The sequence below is a fragment of the Capra hircus genome, chromosome 20, assembly GCF_001704415.2.
Source record: "Capra hircus breed San Clemente chromosome 20, ASM170441v1, whole genome shotgun sequence".
Taxonomy (NCBI): Eukaryota; Metazoa; Chordata; class Mammalia; order Artiodactyla; family Bovidae; genus Capra; species Capra hircus.
Genome location: NC_030827.1, coordinates 12,717,554 through 12,743,253, shown reverse-complemented (window position 1 = coordinate 12,743,253; position 25,700 = coordinate 12,717,554). Strand labels below are relative to the sequence as shown.

The 25,700-nt window shown below is 39.8% G+C and overlaps 1 protein-coding gene across 1 annotated transcript in view; it reads left to right on the top strand.

Moving 5' to 3' along the window:
- Positions 1-25,700, top strand: part of LOC102178014 (microtubule-associated serine/threonine-protein kinase 4) — a 342,905-nt gene that overhangs the window by 301,167 nt on the left and 16,038 nt on the right. The window contains exon 5 of the mRNA XM_018065469.1: positions 22,917-22,948. Within this exon, the coding sequence (XP_017920958.1) occupies positions 22,917-22,948 (32 nt within the window). The remainder of the gene's footprint in view (positions 1-22,916; positions 22,949-25,700) is intronic.

Genomic DNA, 25,700 nt, shown 5'->3' with positions numbered 1-25,700 from the left:
GTCACATTTCTTTCCTGATGCTTGTCAACATCCTAATCGATTGTCCAGTAAAATGATGTTTGTCTTTAAGAAAAGAACGGGACTGGGTTTCAAGTTGGAAGTAAAGAATGTGTGAAAACCATTTTGACTTTTAATATTTTAGTTGCTAGAATTTCTATTTTAGGCCCATTTAAATGTTGTGACTGAAAATATTGAGAACTGTTTGACCTGTTTGTCTTTCCTAACACAGATTTTTTTTTTTTTTTTTTGGTAGCAGTTACCTTTTTCTGTTCTTTTTTTGTTTTTTGTTTGTTTTAACTGACAGTGGTTAAGTAGGCATAGGTAAATTGTTACAGCTCAACCTATCTTATCCTTGGGTGGATTTTTTTCCCCAAGGACTTTAAAGAACTGGTGAATTGCTCTTGTTGGCTTTTCTCATAGTCCTCAGAGCAGTGCTTACCAAAGACGTGTAACAAGCAGTTGGCCAAGATGCGGTTAGTATTTTATTTGGAGGAAGGGTGTAGGAAACCTTTTTAATTTAGAGGTTAAAAGATCATCAGTGGGGTTAGGACTGTGATGATGGAAAAGATTAAAGGCAAAAGGAGAAGGAAGCAGCAGAGGATAAGATGGTTAAATAGCACCTGAGGATCGAAAAAAGTCAGACACAACTTAGAGACTAAACAGCAACAATGGACAACTACAGGTTATCCAGTTAAGCTTTAGATTTATTTATGAAGCATTACTGAAATCATTTCTCTGCCTTCAAGGAGTCTTGTATCCTGTTTGCCCCTTATAAATCCTTTGCCCCAAGGCAAAAAGAAAAACAAATCAAAACATAGCCGGCAACTCTAAAAGATTAATTTAAACATTTAGCCAGGCAATCCTTGAAAGTGAAGTTGCTCAGTGCTATCCAACTCTTTGGGACCCCACGGACTGTAGCCCACCAGGCTCCTCTGTCCATGGGATTTTCCAGGCAAGAATACTGGAGTGGGCTGCCATTTCCTTCTCCAGGGGATCTTCCCAACCCAGGGATTGAACCCAGGTCTCCCCGCATCGCAGGCAAATGCTTTAACCTCTGAGCCACCAGGGAAGGCAATCCCTATCTAATCCTTATCTGAGGAGTGTTCTGAGGAGTCTGATAGGGTTTTGGAAGGAGTCTCTTTGCTGGCAGTAGTTGAGAAGAGCAGGCTGAGTACCTCAGACACACGTGCTGGCCAGTGCTTGGAGACCATGGTATCTTTTTGTAATTGACCTGATTATCTTTAACTTCATTGCTTCCTTTAATATTTTTATAAGTTAATGTTTTCTTCCCCAAGGTGGGTTAGGATAAGTTCTCCCTTCCCATTATCTCACACACAATTTTCTGCTTCTTTCCTGAAAGAAAGATTTGACTATGATGTACCCAAGTAGAGTTTTCCTTGTATTCATTCTGCTTGGAGTTTGCAAGTATGTAGATTGATGCCTTTTATCAATTTTCTGGAAAGCCCTTAGCCATTATCTATTCAAATATGTCTTCTACCTCATTTTCTCTCCTCTCCTTGTGCTACTCTATTCGTACCTGTGTTAGGCAGTTGAATATTGTTGCACAGATCTTAGACACTGATTTTTGTTTTTGCTTTATTTTCCTGGTGATTCATTTTGGATAATTTCTATCATTTTGATTTAAACTTTACTTATGCCGCCTTCTGCTTTGCTCAGTCAGCTGGTAAGTCCTTTTCATTCTGATATCTTTCATTCCAGCTTTTCCTGTTGTTCTTTATTATTATTATAGTTTCTATCTCTCTAGTAAAATTTTCCATGTATTTGTTCATGTCAGATATCTTTGCCACTGTATCCCTTTGCATAGTTATTTTTGAGTCTTTGTCTGACAACATCAAAATCTTGGTTATCTCTGCATCTGTTTGTATTGCCTGTTTCTTTTGTTGAGTATGGATCCCAACAGTACCCAGCACAGTTCAAGTAGACAGCAGAATGACTCAGTACTCTGACTCAAGTGGTATGACATAGAAGAGACACGCCTTTTTTTTGGAGCTAAATATTATTTACCTCAATTTCTACTGTTCTCTCATTTAAAAGGTTTATATAAACACATGATAAAGCAACATCTCCTATTTCTCAAGCCTCCTCTTCCAGTTAGAATGTAGACAATTACAAGAGACCATTGTTGTTACCTTCACAATCAAAACAAAGTATGTAAGCTACAAAACCATACTTTAAAAAATAACTTAAAAAGCTGAGAGCACAAGTAAACCTGGGGCTTCCCAGGTGGTGCTAGTGATGAAGAACCCGCCTGTCAGTGCAGGAGACGCAAGAGATGCAGGTTCAGTCCCTGGGTCGGGAAGATCCTGTGGAGAGGGAAATGGCAACCCACTTCAGTATTCTTTCCTGGAGAATCCCAGGGACAGAGGAGCTTCGTGCGCTACAGTTGATGGGGGTCACAAAGAATCGGGCACAACGGTAGTGATCTCGCATGCATGCACAAGAAAGCCTTAATAAAGTGAATTCCTGAGTGATGAATTCATGAAGGGGAAGGCCCATGGCTATCATGGTGAAATGACAGCCAGAGGAGAAACCTGCCGTAGGTCAGCACCAGAGGAATCAGACCAAGTGAGAACATGCTTCGTTCCTAGCTTTTCTCCAAATCTTCACTCCTGTCATTGAAAGTAATGGTCTCTGGAGAATGTCTACTTCTTGAATGGAAGACGAAGTCTCGGAAATAGATTTGTCCAAGGAGATCAGGGAATTTGTGAATAGGGAAAAGAGGATAAAGATAAGCCTTAACACTGAAACTGAAGTCGCTCAGTCTTGTCCGACTCTTTGCGACCCCACGGACTGTAGCCTACCAGGTTCCTCCATCCGTGGGGTTTCCCAGGCAAGAATACTGGAATGGGTTGCCATTTCCTCCTCCAGGGAGTCTTCCCTACCCAGGGATCAAACCTGAGTCTCCCACATTGCAGGCAGATGGTTTACCGTCTGAGCCCCCTGGGGAAACTGTAACGATAAGCCTAGCCATTCAAAATCCGGGCTTAGTTGTGTCATTCGGTCACTGTTAGAAACACATGGCTACGGTGATAGTCCTTAGTTGCTGGCTGTGTCTTTCGCATGAACTCTAGACCTATGGCATGGTAGTCGTGTGTTCTTATACTTTGGGCTCGTTTCTTTAATGATTTCATCCCTGCTGTGCACAGGGCTTTGTTTATGTAGCTGTCGTGCAGTCTTTCAAGGTATACTAGAGGACACTTGATTGAATTACAGTGTAGGGCACCTACCTCTTTCATCAGAGTGCAATACCAGACTGTGAAATTCAGTTACTAAATGCAGTTGCTGGTGTATCACGTGGCAGGAATTTAGTGTCTGCTTTTCTTACAGCCATCCTATCATTGTACCAAAGTAAAGGCCCTGTGAAATGTACATTTCTCAAAGCATATTCTGTGTACAGGCCTCAGGGATGGTTCTGCCAAAGTGTTTCATGGTCCCATTAATTTGAGAAACACTGCAGATCATACCCTTTGATCTTGTTAAATAAAATGCCTGTAATTTTAAAAAGCCTTGGGGAAATCTTACAGTAAGTAAATTCTCTGAGCTGTATTTAAGTATATTTTCTGAAACTTATTTGAGTACAGAACCTTTTACCAAGAAACTTTTAAGTTTTTCTTATCAATACCCATTAGCAAAGTTCATTGAGTAATGTTGAGTTAAATGAACCCTGTTCCTCTTTATTTCAAGGAACATGAATAATTCTATTGGCTGATACTCTCTATATGTGGGAAACATCTTCCCCACTGTTTTCTGGTGAGATAACTAGCATTTTTGGAAGGAGGAGGAGCTCTAATCCAGCAGCCTATCAGGTTACAGGATTATACTTAAGGCCTCCTACTTAGGACAGTGGTAATGTTGAGTTCTGCCTTTGTAGATGTATACTGGTCTCCGCTACCTCACTGGTCCAAGGACTCTGCTAGTTTGCTAGTTCAAGAAAATAAGCTAGGTCAGCTGTCATATCCCCCTAAATGAGAAAAGACAGCTAGCTGCCTGGACTGCAATTGGAAGGAAAGGTCAATCAATATATTACCTTTTCTTCCATGTGTTCCTTGCCTGCCGGCTGAGTTGTGCCTTCTCTCTAGCGGTGGTAATCTCTTCTGCTAAATTTTATTTTAACCTTGCAAATAGGTGAAAGGAAGGGCACAGTAATAACATCTCTCCTACACCTCTGAGTATATTATTTGGGCTGACTCTTACTCTGCCTTTCCCCAGCCCCGCCCTGCATGGTCCTGCTTAGATGGAGAGTTAGGCAAGTAGCTGGTGTCACGTACTGTGGGAATTTCTCCGAGAACCCTATCATGCTCTTGCACAGACAGAATGCAAGCATGTTTGTGATTTTTGACAGTACCCAGGATCTAGGTGGAATAAAGTTTTTTCAAAACATTTCTCAGTCAATATGTTTACTCTCCTTCACCAGCCTTGCAGTGTGATACGGTGCATCACCAATACTTGAAATAGGCTACAACAGGAGGTCAGAATGGGGCATAGATTTTCTAACACGGCATGTTAGATGGAATGATTTTGTGTACTCTGAAGTGGAAAATTCAATCAGAATTTTCCACACTTTTTAGTTAAAGCAACACTGTTGTTTATTGATGAAAGGTAGACTGGGAGAAATGCAGAATGAAAATGGAGCAGATGACAAGTCTAGCATTATTCCTGGTCATAGCAGGAAATACTTTTTCTCTTGTAATTTAATGCAAGCTATATGAGATAAAAAAGGGTCTGCTTAAAAGGTACACTATGGAATACTTGGAATGTATGCCAGCTTGTTTAGCGTGTGTGTGGGTAAAATGCAGTCTGGCTTTCTAAGAAGCTTGTTTTTCATTGAGATGGACTTTGTGCTTGACAAAAGGTAGTTAAAAGGCCCAGGTCATCTATTTTGGCTCAGGTTTAATGCAGCAGAACTCATTTGGAAAGCATCTGAGAGAATCAATAAGAAATTCAAGGATAGATTCTGTAAGTTTTCATTCAGGTAGAATATTTAAATGTATTACTAGTTTTCATTCATCTGTGCTTTGGTGCACAGAAGATACATCTGTGTAACTACCTATTATGTAGATGAATACTTTATACATTCAAACTGCAAAACCTTAAGGTTGCTATGTCAGATTTGTGAATGAATATTTAAGAGAGAATAATGGCCTAAGATTAGCGGGCTCAGTGTGTGCCAGTCAATTTTCTAGATACTTCATGTGTATTCTTTCATTTAATCTGCACAGTGACACTATGAGCTCTTATGACTGATCACTTCCAGTGAGGGTATGTCATTTGTCCAAGGCCATCCTCCTAAGCCAGGTTCCTGAGCCACCCCGCCTGGCTGCCCTCCTAGGACTCTGCCATCTCAGCACTTTCATCCTGGTGAGCCTAAGGGCACATGGGTTAGTAACTTAATTCAATTCGCATAGAGTCCTTAGCACTTAGGGTTTTTATATTTAGATTCTATCTTTAAAAAATAGAATATATATAATTTGTGTGTGTGTGTGTGTGTGTGTGTGTGTGTGTGTGTGTGTGTGTAATATTTTACATGTAGAATCTGGGGGAAAAAAAAACCTGGACTGGAAAAAATGAGAGTAATGGTGTTACCAGGGGCTCGGGATGGAGAAATGGGAGAGATGTTTAAGGGTGCATTGGACCTGCCTGCCAATGCAGGAGAGGTGTGAGATGCAGGTTCGATCCTCGGGTCGGGAAGATCCGTGGAGGAAGGCATGGCAGCCCACTCCAGTATTCTTGCCTGGAGAGGTGTGAGATGCAGGTTCGATCCCTGGGTCGGGAAGATCCCTGGAGGAAGGCATGGCTGCCCACTCCAGTATTCTTGCCTGGAGAGTCCCATGGAGAGAGGAGCCTGGTCCATAGGGTCAAACAGAGGCAGCCATGACTGAAGTGACTTAGCACACATGCACGCCTGTGCAGCTAGCACGTGTGAGTCCTGGAGACCTAGTACACAGTAGTGATTATAGACCTCAAACTGTACGGTAAGCATCAAGCTTGCTAAGAGACTAGATTTTAATTTTTCCCATCACTAGAAGAAATGATATTTATATGAGGTGATAGAGCTGTTGGCTGACATTACAATGCCAATTATGTTGCAATACAAATGTTTCAGATCAATGTTGGATACCTTGAATTTATATAATGTTATATCAATTATATCTGAAGAAAAAGAGACATGTAGTTCTTCAACTATTTTACTTAACTATTAATACTTTTTTCCTGATTGATATGTAATTCTGATGTTTAGTTTCCTTTCTCTTTTTTGTTTTTCTACCATTTAAAGTGACAGAACCATTTAAAACCAATACAATATTGTAAAGTAATTAACCTCCAATTAAAATAAATAAATTTATATTAAAAAAAAGAAAATCCAAAAAAAAAAATAAAAGCTTTAGTGCAAATTCAGCAAGTTGTCTAAATTGTGTGACTTTAAAAGATAGTTTAGGCTGCTTATAATTTTATGTTCTTCAGTGTGCTAAAGCTGATCATTTCCCTCCTTTGTTCATACTATGTTATAGTATAGGTAGTTTATACTGTTTTTTTTTTAATCTTATAGACTGTGAGTCCAGATTTAACTATCAGTTTTAGGTTTCCAAGGTGATAACTGCATAATTCAGTGTGTGAACACATAGTGTCTGTGGAATGTAGTAATCATGGCAGTACAGTAAGTCTAGTATGCTTTTTATTTTTAAAAGAAAGAACTTAATTAGTGTAAATAGAAACCGAAGTTGAAACCACCTATACTCGGTCCTGAATTACAAATGGCAGCATTCACATGTGATAAGGGGGGGAGCCTTCTTGCTTGGAAATTACTTAATTTTTTCAGTTAATAAAAATAAGATGCCACCTTATGAGAACTTTCTTAGGTCTTCAGTTTAAATGTCCACCCACGTTGTAGCCCTTGTGATCCAAAAACCACACAAGATGTCATCCTGACTTTTAAGAGAAAGGATTCTGTCTTTGCAATGAGAATAGAATTCAGTCTTAGGGAAGAAACAATTAAAACCCAAAGCCTTTCATTATTTTTGATGCTTAAAAAAAGGCAAAAACTGCTACACTATAGTATTTTCTGCTAATTAACTGTCACAGATGTGATACCATTAAGTTTGAAGTCACTTCGGTTAACTTCAAAGTCATTATTAACACACACTGTGTGGACCTCCCAAATTGATTTTGGAAAAGGAAACCCCATTGACAGATCTGTAATCAGTGTCTTCAAGGATTTTGCTTCTCATAGAACCTAATCCTAATTTGGGGCTTCTCTGATAGCTCAGCTGGTAAAGAATCTGCCTGCAATGCAGGAGACCTGGGTTTGATCCCTGGGTTGGGATGATCCCCTGGAGGAGGGCATGGCTACCCACTCCAGTATTCTTGCCTGGAGAATCCTCAAGGACAGAGGAGCCTGGTGGGCTACAGTCCTTGGGGACCCCAGGAGTCCGACCCCAAAGAGTTGGACTTGACTGAACAACTAAGGACAAGCACAGCACATAACTTAATCCTAATTTAAGCAACATTTGGTCATTTCTTCTGGGTAACAAGCACGGGCCCTTCTGATGCTCAGAGATGGTGTCAGGGTTGTCTTAACACCAGGTATGCTTTTGGATCCACTGCTCCAAAGATGACTTGCAAAGTTCACTACTATTTTTGGAGCATATCAGGAACATGTTTAGCTGCCAACGACCAAAAACACAACAAATTGCAGCTTAAATAAATAAGGATTTATTATTTCTCATATAAAAATATTGGTTGGTTGGGTGTCCAGGACAGGTGTGGTGTGGGAAAGGGTCATCAAGGCTATGTTGTCTTTGCTCTGCTATCCTTAACATGAGACATCTGACCTTGGCAAAATCACAGGATTACTTTTTCCAGGGTTCAATTTCCCCATCAGAAAAAAATGGCGGTCACCCTTCCTATAATTGCAGGGTAGGGTAAGGCTCAAATGAAATCCTGTAGGAAAATATGTGTAGCACAGGGCCTGGTGCCCACTTGATTACTTATACCACAGCTACAGCCCCACAGCACTGGCTTTCATAGTGTGATGGAGGGGAAGGTGTTAAGCGGGAGATAGGGGATCCTACCTTCCTCTCCGTTCTGTCTTAGGGTTCCCTATTCCAGCGTTCTTTCAACTGATGTTATTTGAAATAACACATTGGACAAATTAACTTCAAAAAAGATCCAGTATCCCTTTAACAAACAGAACCTATTACTTAGTAAAATATATCCTTTATAAGGTAATTGTTTATTTTATTCTGTGACCTCTTTCCAATAAATTTCAATACCATTAAAAGCTTAAGGCACATTATTGATTATTTGACCACGTGTGTCATTAATCTTCCCTTGTTCTCATACATTTTATGTATACATTTTAAGTGTCGTCTTTTGCATTTAGATGGAGAAGCGTGGATTGGAAGAAAGCAGACTTGTGGGTATTAGCTTCATATAGCACTTCAAAAGCTCCCTTGCGCTGTTTTGCCTGTAAATTTCTACACTAAGATGGGCTTTCAGAATAGTGACGGTTAGATAAACTACAGAGTGTCTTTAGTAAATAAAAATGATTAATCTCAGCTGAATAAATTCACTATCACCAGCCAAATAGTCTCATCCAATTCTGTTTCCTCGTTCTATAAAGCGCGTTTTTCTTTTTGTGTTAAAGTTGTCTGTAATTTTAATGGAAGCTTTGAGTTATTATCTGATTTTTAAAAATTGGTTCATAAAAGGATATTGATTCTTTAAATTAGGAGTGGTTGAAATGTTGTTTATGGGCAAGCAGTCTCCTTTGCTGGACCCTGGAACCCTCGGTCAAGAAAATTCATCTTAAATCTGTGTAAAGACACCCTTAAAAAAACAAAACAAAACAAAACACATAGCTCTTAGAGACCGTCTCTGGATTGGACAGTAATGTTGGTTTGGAAATGCAGGGGGAACCAACAGGTAAAAGAGAAAGACTATTAAGCACAGTCCTTCCTAGTTGCTTAATTTTTATTGCGCACCATTGATATTCATTTCTTTCCCAGGGTGTTTTCCTGGGTAATGAGAAGATTCTAAAATCAAATAAGGGTTTTGAACAGTGAAGATGTTTGCACTGTTCTCTTGAAGAATCCTACAGATTTATAGTGATCTTAAGAGGTGTCTCATATCCACTATATTAACTAGCCTTTTAGAAGCTTATGAACATTGTAGCTTTTATTGATTCCAGGGAATTGTACCCAACAATAAGCAATAAAAGTCGATGGTAACTTTCTTCACATATAGGGGTGTACAGATCAATATTTTGAATTTACTGTAATTTTCTAGTAATGGATGGAAGACCTGAAAAAATTGTGGAGCCTTGCAGGGCACAGCTGTGCAGTGTTGCCTTTTTATCTAAGCTCACTGTAGGTCACAGGCTTTCCCAAGTAACAAGAAACATAGTTAAGTGGCAGGGCCGATGCGTGTATTTATCACAAGCCTTCATAAGTCTCTTTGGAAGCAAAAAGGAGAATCACAAAACTTGTCCACAGTGACCTTAATTTTCTAGTCCTGAAGGACCTCTAAAGTGTACTGACTTAAAGGCAATTCAGATGTTAAATATCCAATATTTGTATATGATCTCCTTCTACTAAAGGAATTTTTTGTCCTGATTAGTAACAGGGTTTGTGTTTTCACTGAAGCCTGCTTTGCCTGGAATCTTTCAATTGTTTGACAGAATTGTGCCCAGGTTCAACAGTCAGAGAAGAGGAGATAGGCATCCTGAGCACTTGCTCCTCAGTTTTACCCATTTCTCACTTGTGCCCCAGGTAGTACATCTGATGTATCACACTTCAGCCAAGTCATGGCTCACGCCTAGGATGCTGGTGTGTTCAGAACTGTGCTACGGGCATCAAGTGTGGTCTCAGTGTTCTCCACACCTTATGACATATGTTATAATAAGCCTCATTTTATAACTTAGAAGATTGAGTCTTAGAGATGTTAAAGAGATTTTTCAAGGATGTTTTCCAGCATTGACTTACATTAGAACATAGATATATCTGAATCTAGATCCTGTTCATTTACTCACTATGAAGTATACAATAAGCTTAAATAAGAATTTCTGTTTAACACAAAGTTTGGTTGATCTAATATCCATTTTCTTGTTTCACTTCTTTTGTTGCAAAGGGCTGTGGCTCCTCTAATTTGATCAAAACAAATTTCTTTAATTTCAAAGATGGCTTGCTTTTTGAAAGCAAGCAAGCTTGTCTCTTTTGCTTAAAAGACAGTATTTTGTTCTTTAAGAAGAAGATGAACACAGAAAATACTGTATGACTGAGGGCTGAAAGCTCCTAACCTTGAGGAAATAAATTCACCTCACTTAGTATATAGTAAGCATTCGGTCAACTGGAGATGTTATTAATACTAGCTACTACTAGGGTTCGATCCCTGCTACTCAGGAAACTTTGGAGAAATGTGAAACTCAAGAGACAGATTTACCTTATATCATAATGAATTGGAAGGAGGTATGTATATAAATATGAGATTCTCAACCTTGATTTTTTGATATCAAGGGTGTAACATGTTAGGAAGCATCAAAACCCTAGTAATTGGCTGGAAAGGAAGCTTGTTTTGTTTCCTCATTTACTTGGGGTTAACCAATAATTTGACTTGTTACGCTTTTTCGATTTTAAAATATCTGTGTTAAAAGTAATGTGTTTGCAAAGCTTTACTTCAAATAAAACCAGAGTCTATAAAAATACTTTAAGTGTGAAATTTGCTTAGAAAGAGCTGCAAAACTGTGTTGTAATACTCCTTTCTAAGAGTAATTGCCACTGTGTTATCAAGTATGAATGCAACTCAATATAGCCTACTTGGGGGTGGGGGGAGGGAGTGTTATCCCTGGCGGAAGGGGGCGGGGGCGTCGCTAGTACAAACACACCAAATCTTACTTGGTGATGAAAAGTAAATAAAACTGTTCTGGACTCAGACTGCTGTGGCTTCGAAGACAAGCTAAGCCATTTACCAGCTCTGTGACCTGTGTCGCTAGGTACTGCTCTGTGCCTCAGTTCCGCAAAATGAAAATAATAGTGAAAATTGAAGAAGATAACGCACATCACCACGTGGTCCACATTAGGAACTGTGGCTAGATGGATAAAGGTGGGCTTAGTAAAGAAGTACAATTCCCACCAATTGTGTAAAAATTTAAAGTGGAAAAGGGGGTTGTGATTAATGATATTTAACTTTCATGCAAGAAAGACTTGGGGGACTGCCTTTGTAGTCCAGTGGTTAAGACTTTTCTTCCAATGCAGGGGGTGTGAGTTCAGACTAAGATTCCCACATGCCTCTTGGCCAAAAAGTCAAAGCATAATACAGAAGCTATATTATAACAAATTCAATAAAGACTTAAAAAATGGTCCACATTAAAAAAAAAAAAAAAAAGAGTTCTGAAGACCTGTCCTTTGCTCTAATCTTATTTGCAAATCTCTCTCATGTTCTCTCCCATCAGGGACCCTCTGGTCTAAATTAAATGGTTTTGCATCCCCTTATCCACATTCGGATTTCATGATTTAACTTTTGAATGGCCCTCTTCTTTCATCTCTGAATGGTGCCCGCCCAGTGGTTTAGTTGCCCAGACCTATCTGACTCTTTGAGGTCCCATGGATTGGAGCCCATCAGGCTTCTCTGTGCATGGGATTTCCCAGGCAAGAATACTGGAGTGGGTTGCCATTTCCTACTCCCAGGGATCTTTTCTACCCACAGATCGAACCCACGTCTCCTGCGTCTCCTACACTGGAGGTGGATGCTTTACTGACTTAGCTCCTAAATGTTCTAAACTTTCCCAGAAGTTAAGCACTTCTTTTCAGCTCCCATAGATCCTAGGCACACATTTCTCTCTTGAATCTGCCCCTCCTCTCTTTCCCCACTGTCTCTTTCTTGGCCCTGCCACTGAGCTATGCTTCCTGGATAAATTAATAAGCCTCTGAGTTACTTTCCTGTGTAACTCATTTACACCCTGTTACCAGAGTGATCCTTTTTGACGTGTAAATTTAACCATCTTATTCTACTTAAATGCTCTCTGAATTCCTCGTTGCCTATAGGATAAAGAAAGACTCTCCTAAAGTCCTATGGCTTTCCCTCTGCCTGCCTCCCTCCATACTCATGTCCTATTGTTTTTTCCTTTCTACCTCCTGTTCTGGCCTTTCCAAGTTTACTAAGAGCTCTATGCTGTTTCACCCCACCCTGCTTTGCTGCATCCATTCCCTCTTCTGGAATGCCCCTGTCCTCGCCCACTCCTGAGGCTGCCTCGCCAACTCCCAGATGCCTCTGAAGAAAGGCCAGGCTTAAGTATTGCATCACTTGGGAATATTTGATTTGCAAGGAGCGGAAACAGCAAGTTAAACTGGTTTAAACAATGAAGGGACTTGATTGGCTCCCATAACTGAGAAATTCAGGTAGAGGCAAGACTGGATCCATTAATTCAAAGAAATCACCCAAGACCCAGTTTCTACCTGTCTGTCTTCTCTGTCACCTTCTGCCCTGCAGCTGTTGTTAGTGTCTTAGGATTAAAGCCCCTCCTTTCTTGCTAGCTTTCTTGGAAAAGGGAAGGAGTTGTTTCCCAGGAGCCCAGAACACGCATTATTTGGCATCTTATTTTCCCAGATTGAATCAGATGCTATCTTTGAAGCAATTACTTTGGCTCAAATGATGAACTTTGTCATCAGTTTAACCTAACCTGAGCTAAGCCTGGCAGTCAAGAATACTGTCAGTTCCACCAGATTTTGTTTTTATTAATGATGGGAAACATCACTGGGCAAGAAACCATCTTGACTCTCCTTAAAGAAAACTGATCACCCCCCTCCCTTGGTACTACTGCATATTTTGAAACAAACTCTATTCCAGGCTTTTCCACACTGTATTCTAAAGCAAGCCAAGTCATTTAACCTCAGCACTTGCCTCATCAGCCTTTACTAAAAAGTGTTCAACGGATTAAAAGACACAAAAAGCATTCTGCTCACTTTAATCCCCGCATGGGTCCCTTGTTTTCACATTTGGCGGAAGATTTTGCCTTCTGTTTCTGAAATTACAGGACTCTAAGTAAATTGCTTCCGTTTTCCTTTGTTGTTTAAAAGGTATCTGTTCTTACCCATGCTTTTCTTCCTTCTAAAAGGAAAAGCTGCCCTCCTTTTTAAAAAACATTTTATTTTTTTATTAAAGCCAACCCTCTCTGCTTATGTACTCATTCAGACCCCCACCCCCTTCCCTGTTGCTCATATCACCACTTTGACCTGCTTTCTGGCACTTTCCCTTGGAATGTAGGGAAAAATTGGGGCGGAATAATGGAGGTCCAGATTTTGTGTCCACCATCTCCTGGCTTTGCAGTGCTGGGCAATCTCTCATCTCTGGACACTTCATGGGAAGGCTGGAGTGTTGCACCAAGCAGCCAAGTGAATTTGTTAGGAAATTCGTAGACTCCATTTTTTATAGAATCTTACAAAACCCGAAGAGCCAGACACCCATATTGTGACTGAGGAACTTGTTTATGGAGAGGCGTAGGAGATGAATGCCAAGTCTTGAGGACCATGACTGTTGATTTCAGTGCAAGGCAAAAAAAAGCTAACTCAGAAAGGAAGGCAGTAACTACTTGTGTTTTGTCAGAGAAAGTGAGCATGTGGTTGTGATCAAGTAAAATTTACACGAAAACCAAGCAAGCACTTTAGTGTGCCTTTTATGGTTTATTTTGTTGAACTTTACTGCCACAAGTAAATATGTTAAAGTGCACTATGGTTATAAATACAGAAATAGAATGAAAGAAAACCTGCAAGAAAGGGAAATCCTTTAAGATTCTCCACCCAACTCACATTCTCACTGTGAGAGAGATTTCAACGCTATTTTACCAGTTGGATGGTTTAAAAGACCCATTTCTACTGCTGCTTTTCCAGCTTTACTCTACAGTTTGTATGCAGACAGCTGTGTACATTATGGGCAATTCACTGGATCTTTCAAGGGTGGTTTGAACGTGAGCCACTTTTGAGTATAACTCAGTTTTAGAACCAACCTTTCATGTAAGATCTGGTTCTAGGGTGTGGTGTGTGTATTCTGTTCTCTGTTTCTGCCTTCCCAAGTAAAACTGGAGGTCAGAAAAATGGGGCTGAAAACCTTCCTTTAAACGAGCCCATCCCTGGCTGAGCCTATACCCCTAGTTAAATTTGCACCCCACTGGGTAGGAAGAGTTCCATTTGGGGCACCCCTCCTTGCCCCAGGCTTCCCACTTGGAAAGGAAATAACAATAAAACCCTCACACTTCACTACTATAGTAACAGTATTCCATTAAAAAAAAAAAAATCCGACTAATGTGCCCTTAAGGGTACTTAGAAGTGCCAGCCTCATGAAACAGCATATACAAACAAATCTCTCTCCATCTCCAGGGTGGTGTTCAGACATCGATATTTGTCAAAGCTCCCTGGGTGACACTGATGGGTAGCCAGGCTGCGTTCAGAACCACTGCTTGAGCTGAATTATCTCATCCCCTTTTATTTTCTCTCCCCTGTTGCCATTTACTCATTCAATTATACTGCATACTCTTGCACCTGGTGATATCTCTCTTGTCCTGTGTATGTGTTTCCCCAAGTAGCTTTTTTAAAAATCTGTTTTGTTTTCTCCTTATGTGTCCCTGACAGTGCCTGATACACAGCCTCACACATCTTGGCTCTTTAAACTCTCTCCCTAAATTAATGGTTTGTCTGTCAGTGCAGAGTAGTTGGAGTCACCCTTAATGACAGGGTGAGGCCACTGATGACTAATTAAGGGACGATGATATGGAGGAGTATGGGAACTTTAATGGTTTCTGGAAAATAGTGAGGAATGGTACCTGCTGGCTCTCAGGGTTCTATTTGTTTGCCGGATTTTGCTTTTCTGTTAGGGGTTGGGGGGAGGGTGGGTTACTGAGTTCCAAATCCTCTTCCCTTTCTTTCCGAGGACCTCCTGGGGTGTGAAGCCTGGTGGAGCTGGCCCCGCCTCCTACTGTGCTCAGGAAGGGAGCCAGTGTTTCCTTGTTCCTGCCCCCTGGGCAGTTAGGGCAGGGCCCCAGGTGTATCATGCTGACACCCACCAGGAATGGGACACTCATGGGGAGTGCCTGCCTGAGTGCTAAGGGAAGGTGCTGGGACCTGTCGAAGGTCCTACCCAGAGGGAAGCTGAGCTGAGCTTTGAGCAGCAGAGTTGTCCTAACAGGGCTGGTCCCCAGAGGTGGTCATGTTCTCTGGGGGTTCGTTTCCTAGTTCCTGCCCATTTTTGGACCTTGTCTGTGAAGCTGCCTTGTGTGAGAGCTGGTATCTATCCAGTAGTATTTTTGCTTACTAGCCACTTTCGGTTTGTGTGGTTTGAGGATTTGCATAGTTTAGCACATCATTTAACAGTGGTACCACCTCATGCGAAGAGTTGACTCATTGGAAAAGACCCTGATGCTGGGAGGGATTGGGGGCAGGAGGAGAAGGGGACGACCGAGGATGAGATGGCTGGATGGCATCACCGACTCGCTGGACATGAGTTTGAGTGAACTCCGGGAGTTGGTGATGGACAGCGAGGCCTGGCATGCTGCAATTCATGGGGTCGCAAAGAGTCGGACACGACTGAGCGACTGAACTGAACTGAACTGAACCACTAGCAAACTTCTCCCCGCCTGTAGATTTGAAGCGGCCCTGTGTGAATACTTATGTGTGTGTGCCACTTCTTTTTCTGTCTGTCCTCTCTTTTCCTATGTCTTCCAGGCCATGGTTTTACATACCATCTTATACATTAATGATTTCAATGTCTATTGAAATGTCTATTTCCAGCCCTGATCTCTTTCTTGAACCCCAGGTTCATTTGTCCGACCACCTGTTTGGAAATTTCTCTGTTATTCTCACAGACATCTTGAATGTGACATATCCAGACTGAAATTCTTCCCTCAAACTCCACTTGATCAGGCCAAGAACTTTGACTCTTTCTGGCTTTATCTTCCATCTTCCACATCTAGTTCTTTCGTAACTTCTATGAAAACATATCTCAAACCAAGCTCTGACCATTTTCACTGATGGTCCAAGTCACAGTCTTCTCTCATTTAGACTATTCTATAACTTTCTAAAATACTGGATTAATTATGACCTTATAATAAGCTTGGAATATTTCGGTATTTATTAGTTTCTACATTCCATGCTCTAACTTAGATGTCCTTAACTTCCAGAGACTGGTTCAGTTCAGTTGCTCAGTCATGTCCGACTCTTTGTGACCCCATGAATCGCAGCATGCCAGGCTTCCCTGTCCATCACCAACTCCCGGAGTTCACTCAGATTCACGTCCATCGAGTCAGTGATGCCATCCAGCCATCTCATCCTCTGTCATCCCCTTCTCCTCCTGCCCCCAACCCCTCCCAGCATCAGAGTCTTTTCCAATGAGTCAACTCTTTGCATGAGGTGGCCAAAGTACTGGAGTTTCAGCTTCAGCACCATTCCTACCAAAGAAATCCCAGGGCTGATCTCCTTCAGAATGGACTGGTTGGATCTCCTTGCAGTCCAAGGGACTCTCAAGAGTCTTCTCCAACACCACAGTTCAAAAGCATCATTTCTTCGGTGCTCAGCCTTCTTCACAGTCCAACTGTCACATCCATACATGACTAATGGAAAAACCATAGCCTTGACTAGACGGACCTTAGTCGGCAACGTAATGTCTCTGCTTTTGAATATGCTATCTAGGTTAGTCATAACTTTTCTTCCAAGGAGTAAGCGTCTTTTAATTTCATGGCTGCAGTCACCATCTGCAGTGATTTTGGAGCCCAGAAAAATAAAGTCTGACACTGTTTCCACTGTTTCCCCATCTATTTGCCATGAAGTGACAGGACCAGATGCCATGATCTTCGTTTTCTGAATGTTGAGCTTTAAGCCAACTTTTTCACTCTCCTCTTTCACTTTCATCAAGAGGCTTTTTAGTTCCTCTTCACTTTCTGCCATAAGGGTGGTGTCATCTGCATATCTGAGGTTATTGATATTTCTCCCAGCAATCTTAATTCCAGCTTGTGTTTCTTCCAGTCCAGCGTTTCTCATGATGTACTCTGCATATAAGTTAAATAAGCAGGGTGACAATATACAGCCTTGACGTACTCCTTTCCCTATTTGGAACCAGTTTGTTTTTCCATGTCCAGTTCTAACTGTTGCTTCCTTACCTGCATACAGATTTCTCAAGAGGCAGGTCAGGTGGTCTGGTATTCCCATCTCTCTCAGAATTTTCCAGTTTATTGTGATCCACACAGTCAAAGGCTTTGGCATAGTCAATAAAGCAGAAATAGATGTTTTTCTGGAACTCTCTTGCTTTTTCCATGATCCAGCAGATGTTGGCAATTTGATCTCTGGTTCTGGTACCTCCTATTAAATCAGCAGCAGCATTAGATTAGAAATAAAGTGCACAGTAAATGTAATGCACTTGAATTATCCAAAACCATCCCCCCTGACACCCAGTCCATGGAAAAATTATTTTCCACAAAAGGTTAGGGATCACTGCTCTAAAACACACACATACACACAACACACAGTTTTTCTTTCTCCCTACTTATCTCTCCTCCTTTTAGAGAACTTTAAAAACTTTTGAAAATCATTTTGTTGCAGGAAGGTGGACCCCTTCCAGGTCTTGTCTAACACTCAGAAATGAATTGTCCAAGGAGACACATGTGCTGGCAAAGCAAGAGATTTTATTGGGAAAGGGCACCGGGGTGGAGAGCCGTAGGGTAAGGGAACCCAGGAGAATTGCTCTGCCGTGTGGCTCTCAATGTTGGGTTTTATGGTGATGGGATTAGTTTCAAGGTAGTCTTTGACCAATCATTCTAATTCAGAGTCTTTCCTGGTGGCGCACGCATCGCTCAGCCAAGATGGATGCTAGCAAGAGGGATTCTGGAAAGTGGACGGACACGCAGTGTCTCCTTTAGACCTTTCCTGAACTCTTCCAGTTGGTGGTGGCTTATTAGTTACATATTCCTTATCAAGATCTCCTGTCATAAGACAACTCATGAGAATAGTTACTATGGTACCTGGCCAGGGTGGGTGGTTTCAATCAGTGTGCTTGCCTTAACCGTTTGAGATTTGCAGAAAAGTTGCAAGATAGTTGAATTTTTGCATACTCTTCCCCCAGTTTCCACTAGTGTTAACATCTTATGTAACCTTAATACACTTGTCAAAATTATGAAATTGACATTTATACATTACTGTTAACTAAACTACACACTTTATTTGGCTATCACCAGGTTTTCCACTAATGTCCTTTTTAACGAGTCAAAATCCAGTCTAGGATCCAACATTGCGTGTAGTCATTGTTTATCCTTAGTCTTCTCTGATCTGTGACCATTTCCCAGTTGTTCCTTGTTTTTCACAACCCTGACAGTTTTGAAGATGTTCTATGGAATGACCCTAAGTTTGGGTTTTCCCTGGTTTTGTTTCTTTTTTTTTCCCAGGATGAAATGGGAGCTAAGGGTTTGGGGGAGAGAACGCCCCAGAGATGAAGTCCTTCCCATCACATCACATCAGGGGCACATGATATCTATGCTTATCATTGGCATCATTAGCGTTGGTTGCTTCAGATGGTGTTTGTCAGGTTTATCCACTGAAAAGTTGCTGCTTTTCCCTTTCCCTCCTTTCTTTTTGGAAGGGAATCACTAAGCCCAGGGGCTTGCTAGGTGTTGCTAGTGGTGGTAAAAGAACCCACCTGCCAACGCAGCAGATGTAAGAGACACTAACACTAGTTCGATCCCTGGGTTGGGAAGATCCCCTGGAGGAGGGCATGGCAATGCACTCCAGTATTTTTGCCTAGAGAATCCCCATGGACAGAAGAACCTGGAGGGCTGCAGCCCATGGGGCCACAAAGAGTTGGACACGACTGCAGCGACTTAGCACACATGCACTAAGTACCGCCCCTTTCCAGGGGAAGAGAGTTAAGCCCCACCTCTTGAAGGAGGGGGGATTTTATTTGTAACACAATCTATGGACATCTGCACTAAGTACCGCCCCTTTCCAGGGGAAGAGAGTTAAGCCCCACCTCTTGAAGGAGGGGGGATTTTATTTGTAACACAATCTATGGACATCTGCACTAAGTACCGCCCCTTTCCAGGGGAAGAGAGTTAAGCCCCACCTCTTGAAGGAGGGGGGATTTTATTTGTAACACAATCTATGGACATCTCCTTTCTCTTTTAAATCATAACTGGCCTATCAGTTAAAAAGAATAGTTCAAAGATTTCATGGCAGGTATAACCATGTTATTTTATTTGTGTATGAAGAGCTATTAATACTTCAGAAATAGTATATACTTTTAAAGTTGCCATTGTGGATATTAATACATATTAAACATTGCAGCTATTTCTCAGTTGTCTTTATGAATAAGACAAGTTATTTTCTCTGTTTGAGGCCAAGGTTGGCCGAAAGGAAAAGGAAGGGAAAAGAATCACCTGTTATCCTTTCTCTTTCTGGACTTACAGAAATTCTCCACGTGAACTTGAAGAACCTGTGTGTCCTCAGTCTTATCAAGAGATCACAAGATGAAAAACCAAGTGCTTAGGCAGATTAACTTTTCTTCATCTTTATTTTTAGTGTATGTACACTAGACTTGCCAGTTAGAATTTATAGAAAAGAAGGCAAAGAAGATCATAATATTAAGCAAATAATGATATAAAGTGATTCTAAAAATATTAGAAGTCCCTGAAAAATCAACATCGTGAACATAATTTTAAATTTCTAATATTCTTAAGTATACTCATATGTATTTCTTTAACTTATGGTGATCAATAATCACTTTTTAGTTCAGATGGATGTTTCTTGCCCTTTTTTTCTCTCTCTGCCCTCATCCCTTCTCTGTTCTTAGGCTAAATTTTTAACACATGTGCCACATATACTCAGCACAAGCTTTGGTTTATGACTGGCACTAAAAGGTGGCACAGTGGTAAAGGATCTGCCTGCCACTGCAGGAGGTGCAAGAGATGCAGTTTCCATCCCTAGGCTTAGAAGATCCCCGGGAGTAGGAAATGGCTACCCACTCCAGTATTCATGCCTGAAAAATTCCACAGACAGAGGAGCCTGGCGGGCTGCAGTCCTCGGAGTCGCGAAGAGTCAGAAACGGCTGAGCATGCACACACGTGCATGGCACTGATACCATAATTCTCCAGGCAAGAACACTGGAATGGGTTGCCGTTTCCTTCTCCAAGGGGATCTTCCCAACCCAGGGATCAACCTGGGTCTCTTGCATTGCTGGCAGATTCCTTACTGTCTGAGCCACCGGAGAAGCCCAATACCGTATGCCTTACCTAATTATATAAGTGTGTGTTAGCGACCTTATCCTGACACTAAAAGAGTAAGATGAGGATACACACACAATATCGCTGGGGTTGGGGCAGTAAGTGCCTAATGTTGCTCATTTGCATCCGACCAGTTCAGGTTCATCAGCGTGTGGTCCCACGAGGCAGGGCCACACGCTGGCTCCATCTGCAGTATCTCAGCCTTCCTGGCATTTGCAGGCTTTTGCAGCCATTGTTCGCAAGGTCTTGGCCACAGCACATTCATTTCTCTCACTTTATTACCGTCACATCTGATTCCAATTTGCTACCAAATTGAGTTTCCAGTTCCGCGCCTGACATTCAAGCCGTCAGGTGGATTAGCTCCTCAGCTAGTTTAGCGTGGACCCTGCAGGTCAGTTGAGTGGTCTATTAAATGTCCCCTGCCCCTCTGCCTGCAACCTCGGCTGCCGTCCCGGGAGTGGCAGTGTGGGGTTTCCCACTGTGACCTTTCTTCTTGTTTAGAACTCATAATTCTAGAGCTGTTGGAAAGACTTTCTGATTAAAAGCAGAGTTGGCTTTGTATCCCTTATCTTGCCATTTCAGCAGTTTTGTTTTTTTTTTTTTCTCAGAGCAAAGCAGCCAGCTTTCGGTTGGGTCATTTGGTGGAATATGATTGATTGAACTATTTGGGGATCATTTATTTGGCCCTTCCCCTCTTATCTTCTGAGTGATCTGTTTACCTACAGACTTGAAACATCTGACTTCTTTTCTGTTATTAATGCTAACACCTCGGGTACCCCTCCTTTTCTTTTAAAGCTGCTGTCAGATGAGCTTACTAAACAGAAGTATTTATTTGTTTAATTAAGCTCTAGGCCTTTTGCTGTAGAGTAGGTCTCAGGGATTCTTTTTCTTTATTTATGGAAGCATAGTTGCTTTGCCATAGCGTGTCAATTTCGGGGTACAGCACAGTGATTCAGTTATATGTATGAATTCCTTTTCAGATCAGTAATTTCTTTTTAAAAGAAACTCTCTGGTGAGTGATTACTTCTAGGAAGTTCTTTTTTCTTTTTCTTTTTAACCTAAATACAAAACAGATTTCTCAATGCTTGTCATAACCCAAGACACACATATAGAAAATTATTCACTGGTTGTTCTATTTACATTTCAGTTTTCCAAAGAAAACTGTCTTGGTCAGAAACGCTTCTCTCATTAGAGGCTTTAGCAAATAAAGGTGCATTTATGTTTTGGAATCAGGGGCCTAAGTTCAGCAAACACTATAATTTCTTGGGGCTAATGAAGGATTAAAGAAAAACTCAAAACAACAAAAAACATTCCACCACTGAACCCTGGAGCCCTTGAAAAGAAAATGGTTAGCTATTAGGAAAAGGAAGAAAATACTCTGTTCCTAAAATTGTTTTTTTTTTTTCTTGCAATTAATCATCTGACTATTATAACTCTATATCAAAATATATTTTCCCATTAATAAGAGAGTAAAGTAATAACTTTGATTAAGTTCTGCTTAAGGCAGGATCCTCCTCTGGGCTCCTACTCTCAAGTCCATTTTTTTTTTTTTTTTTTTTGGTAAGCTGTGCTGAAGTAAATTGCATGCTTTAGAAGTAAGATGGGAGGCCACAGGCCATGACAAACATTTAAGGATCCAATAAGAACAGGGAGCAGGAAAGGTGAGTTTGAGCTGAAGGGGAAGCACCTTTCAGAAAATGATGCTTAAACTCCAGGCGGGCAAAAAAATAAATGATAATTATGGGAATGAAGGCCCAAATTTAGGCAAGCCTTTCAAATTTTGAGTTAAAATAGCCAGATGACTCATTGCTTCCTATTCTTTAGTTATCGTCATCAAGTAATCATTCTCGAATGCCCAGGCTTCTGAAAGCTCCATTAGTGGGTGGAAGTATTTCTGTATCCCTTTTTACTGATTTGTTTGGCTTGTTTGCTGGGTTGTTTTGTTTTGTTTTCCCATAGACACTCCATAGAAAGGTAGATAATGATCTTAATTTGAGATAAGTGTGAGAGCATCCTTTGAAACTATAAAGCAATCTATTAATTGTTGTTGCTGTCTGGTTACCTTTTGAGAGGTTCATTAACCTACTTAAAAAAATACTCTAAATCATAAATCATATTTGCTTTAAGAAATAACACCAGAAGGAAACCTTTTGCTGTGTTTCTTTTTAAAAGTATGATCTTCGGTAGACACAACGTTTTGCGTGAGTTTATTTCTGTTGGGGGCAAATAGTCTGATTTAACTCCCTTTTCACTTCACTTTTGGCTTAATTATAATCCTGCAGAATTTCCCCTCCTCCTTCTATTTCCTTTTTGGTTAAGTTCTTTGCTTGCTCAGATTTCCGTTACCCTCAATTATAGTGTCACCTACTCAGTATTTGACTGTCATTGCTTTGGAAGGATTGATGTCTTTTCTGCTCTGGAATTTAGGTAATCTGTGTTTGAACCTTAAACACAGTGTATAAAAGGGACAATGTAAGAAGGGATTCAGTATAAAATAATTGCACTAAAATCTTTTCAGTATAGAAAATGCCAAATCAAGCATAACAAGGAAGATACATTTTATGTTACCTGTTTGGTCTCCTAGTAGTCTAAGGTTAAGGCAGCATCTCATATACATGTTTTTTTTTGTTTTTTGTTTTTTTTTTTGCAGAAGGAGCTGAGTCTTCCCAGAAGAGGAAGTCTGTAAGTAGAATAATTTAGTTTCCTTATTGATTCCTTCATATTTTGGGATAAAGTGTATAATGTCATTATTCTCTGACTTGTTAGATTTTCAATGGCAATCAAAAGATTAATGATAATCAACTGAATTAAGAAAAGGCAAAGCTTTGCACTTATTTATAAATGTCAGAATTAATGATTTCAAAATAACTTGAAGAAAATTTCCAGCGTTTGTTCCTCACGCATACTGTCAGCCAAAATGCATTATTCCTGGGATAAGCTTGAATTTAAAAATTTTATTATGTAATCAAGCAAAAACGTTATTTGGTCTGCAGATAGTTTAAATTGATCTGACTAAAGAATTAGTGCTTTTCTACATGATCTAGAAATCCATGATTGTTCTTTATACTATGAATGATACACTTTTGCCTTTGAATTAATGAAGACTTTGCATCTGCTAACCTTTCTACTAGATCTAGAACTTACTGTGTTGATACATGTATTGTTCTTATATTAAAATAGCAAATTTGCGAACATTGACTTGATTTCTTTATTGTGTGTTTCAACCTTTTCTTTTTAAGGCTAATAGTATATTTGCACAAATCATGGTTTTCTTCATTATCAAATTGTGGAATAAAACTAATTGCCTTTAATAATGCACTAAGGTCGATTTATTCTCAACTTGTACTGTATAAGGGCTGGTTTAGAAATATTTGGATTTGATGTCTGATTTATGTTGAATTTAGTGGATGGGGCAATGCCCTTTTAAAAAAAATAAGTATAACATGTAAGGTAAGTTCATGCAAATCCCAACTTGGAGAATTAGAAACGTATGTAGTGACTGTTGAAAGAATTCATTCTTTTGACTGCGTTTTGAAAATTTCAGTCTTTGTATCTGGGAACCAAAATTCATCAGCTAGGAACATTTCAATACTAGCCATTTGATCTCTACTTTTTTAGTTGCCAGGAGGATACTGGATCATTATTCTTGGAGAATATGCCTGAATAAATTTTCACTGGCTCCCAGCTTATATCTTTGGATGCTACAGGTTGATGGCCTAATAGTTTATCATAGAAAATGCCTTTAGAATAAAAAACCTCCATTCTTCTGCATAATGATTAGGACTCTTCTGCCTAGACTGGTAGAAGTTCAAACTTTTTTATATTTTCCATCATGATGAGAAATAAGGAACAAGAAAAACAGAAATATCCACATAAAATATATTTATAGATAAAAATCTCTTTCTCTCATAATTTTTTTAATCCTTATAAGTATCTTAGGCTTGTCTTTTATACTTTATTTAAAAACTTTAGAAATCTAGTCAAATCTTCATTTTAGCCCTTATAAATGTGGTGCTTTTTTCTATTAGCAAGTTTCCTATAAATTATTATGATGATAATGTTAATTAACAAAGTAGCTTCTTCATACTTATTGAAAGGCCATATCTCCTTTTGTACTTGTATAAATCTCAAATCTGATTATATTAGCTGATAGCTATCAGTTGGTGGGAGAAATACATAGGAAAATATTTAAATTTCTTTACTTGAGAGAATGGAATTTTTAGCAGAAAAAAAAATAAGAATGATGACATTAGTTTGTTTGGATTACATGCTTTGAATACTTAGTAAGAGAAAGATAAAATTATATATGTCAATTAAAAATCCTCTCCTAATAAAAATCTGCTGATCTATTGATCAAATTATGTGAATAAAGCATCATATATATATCAACATAAATCTACCATTTTTTTTTAGTGAACTTTGAAAAAATTAACAATTGCAAGTAAAGAAAATAAGAAATAAACATTCTATTTTTAAAATTTTCTATTAAATACAAGTATTCCTCAAAGAATTAATGACTTATGACATTGATGTTCTGGGATGTAATGCCACTCTGAGTTTTCAGTACAAATATAATGAAGACAAGCGCATGTGAGTTTTTCTTAGGTATTGGTGCTAGCCCACATCATGATCACTAAACCTGTTAACATTTCCTCTGTTTATTTACTGTACAATTTACTGCACAAATGCTTTCAAGTCTTTTATTACTTCTCCCGGAAAGATCAATGATTTCATCCTGCTCTTCTGTTGTCTTTCTGTGTCAACAGCGAGCAACTATGCAATGGGATGCATTCCATGTTGTCTGTGGTACCTGGGCATGTGATCGAACTTTTCAGAGGGCTTGTCCCTTCAGAAAAGCTGTCTTTTGAAAGAAGGCACCTGGTTTTGTTACATCTGCAACTTCTAATTTGTGTTCATGGAATAATAATATTTTTAAAATGCATTTTCATCATTCAGACACATAGATTTGCCAGAGTTTTAAAAGTTTAGTATTGTTTTAAGTAAGCTTATAGATATTGCTTGTCTGGAATCAAGTGATCAAAACATATGTGTGATATAATGCATACAAATGTATTACATAAAAGTTAAAGCTTTTACAAACAAAAAAAACATAGAAAATGGCTTTTTAAAAAATTACTAATTGAAAAGGACAAAAAAGCAAACTATATTCTGTCTAGAAAAAAAGGAATAGAGGTTGCCAATAATATGTAATTGACGATCATTTTCTCCAGGGCTAACTTGAGGTCTGTGTTTCTCATGTGTTTTAAAAGATTGTGAAGACAATGATTGTGACTTTTCTGTTTTTAACAGTGCAAATGTCATCAGAAAGAGAGGTTAAGGGAAACTGTTTCTAGACCTGATGTTACTTAATAACCAAGTGACCCCAGGTCAGTTTTCCAGAGGTTCTTCCAGCCCTTTACTGACTTCAAGACCT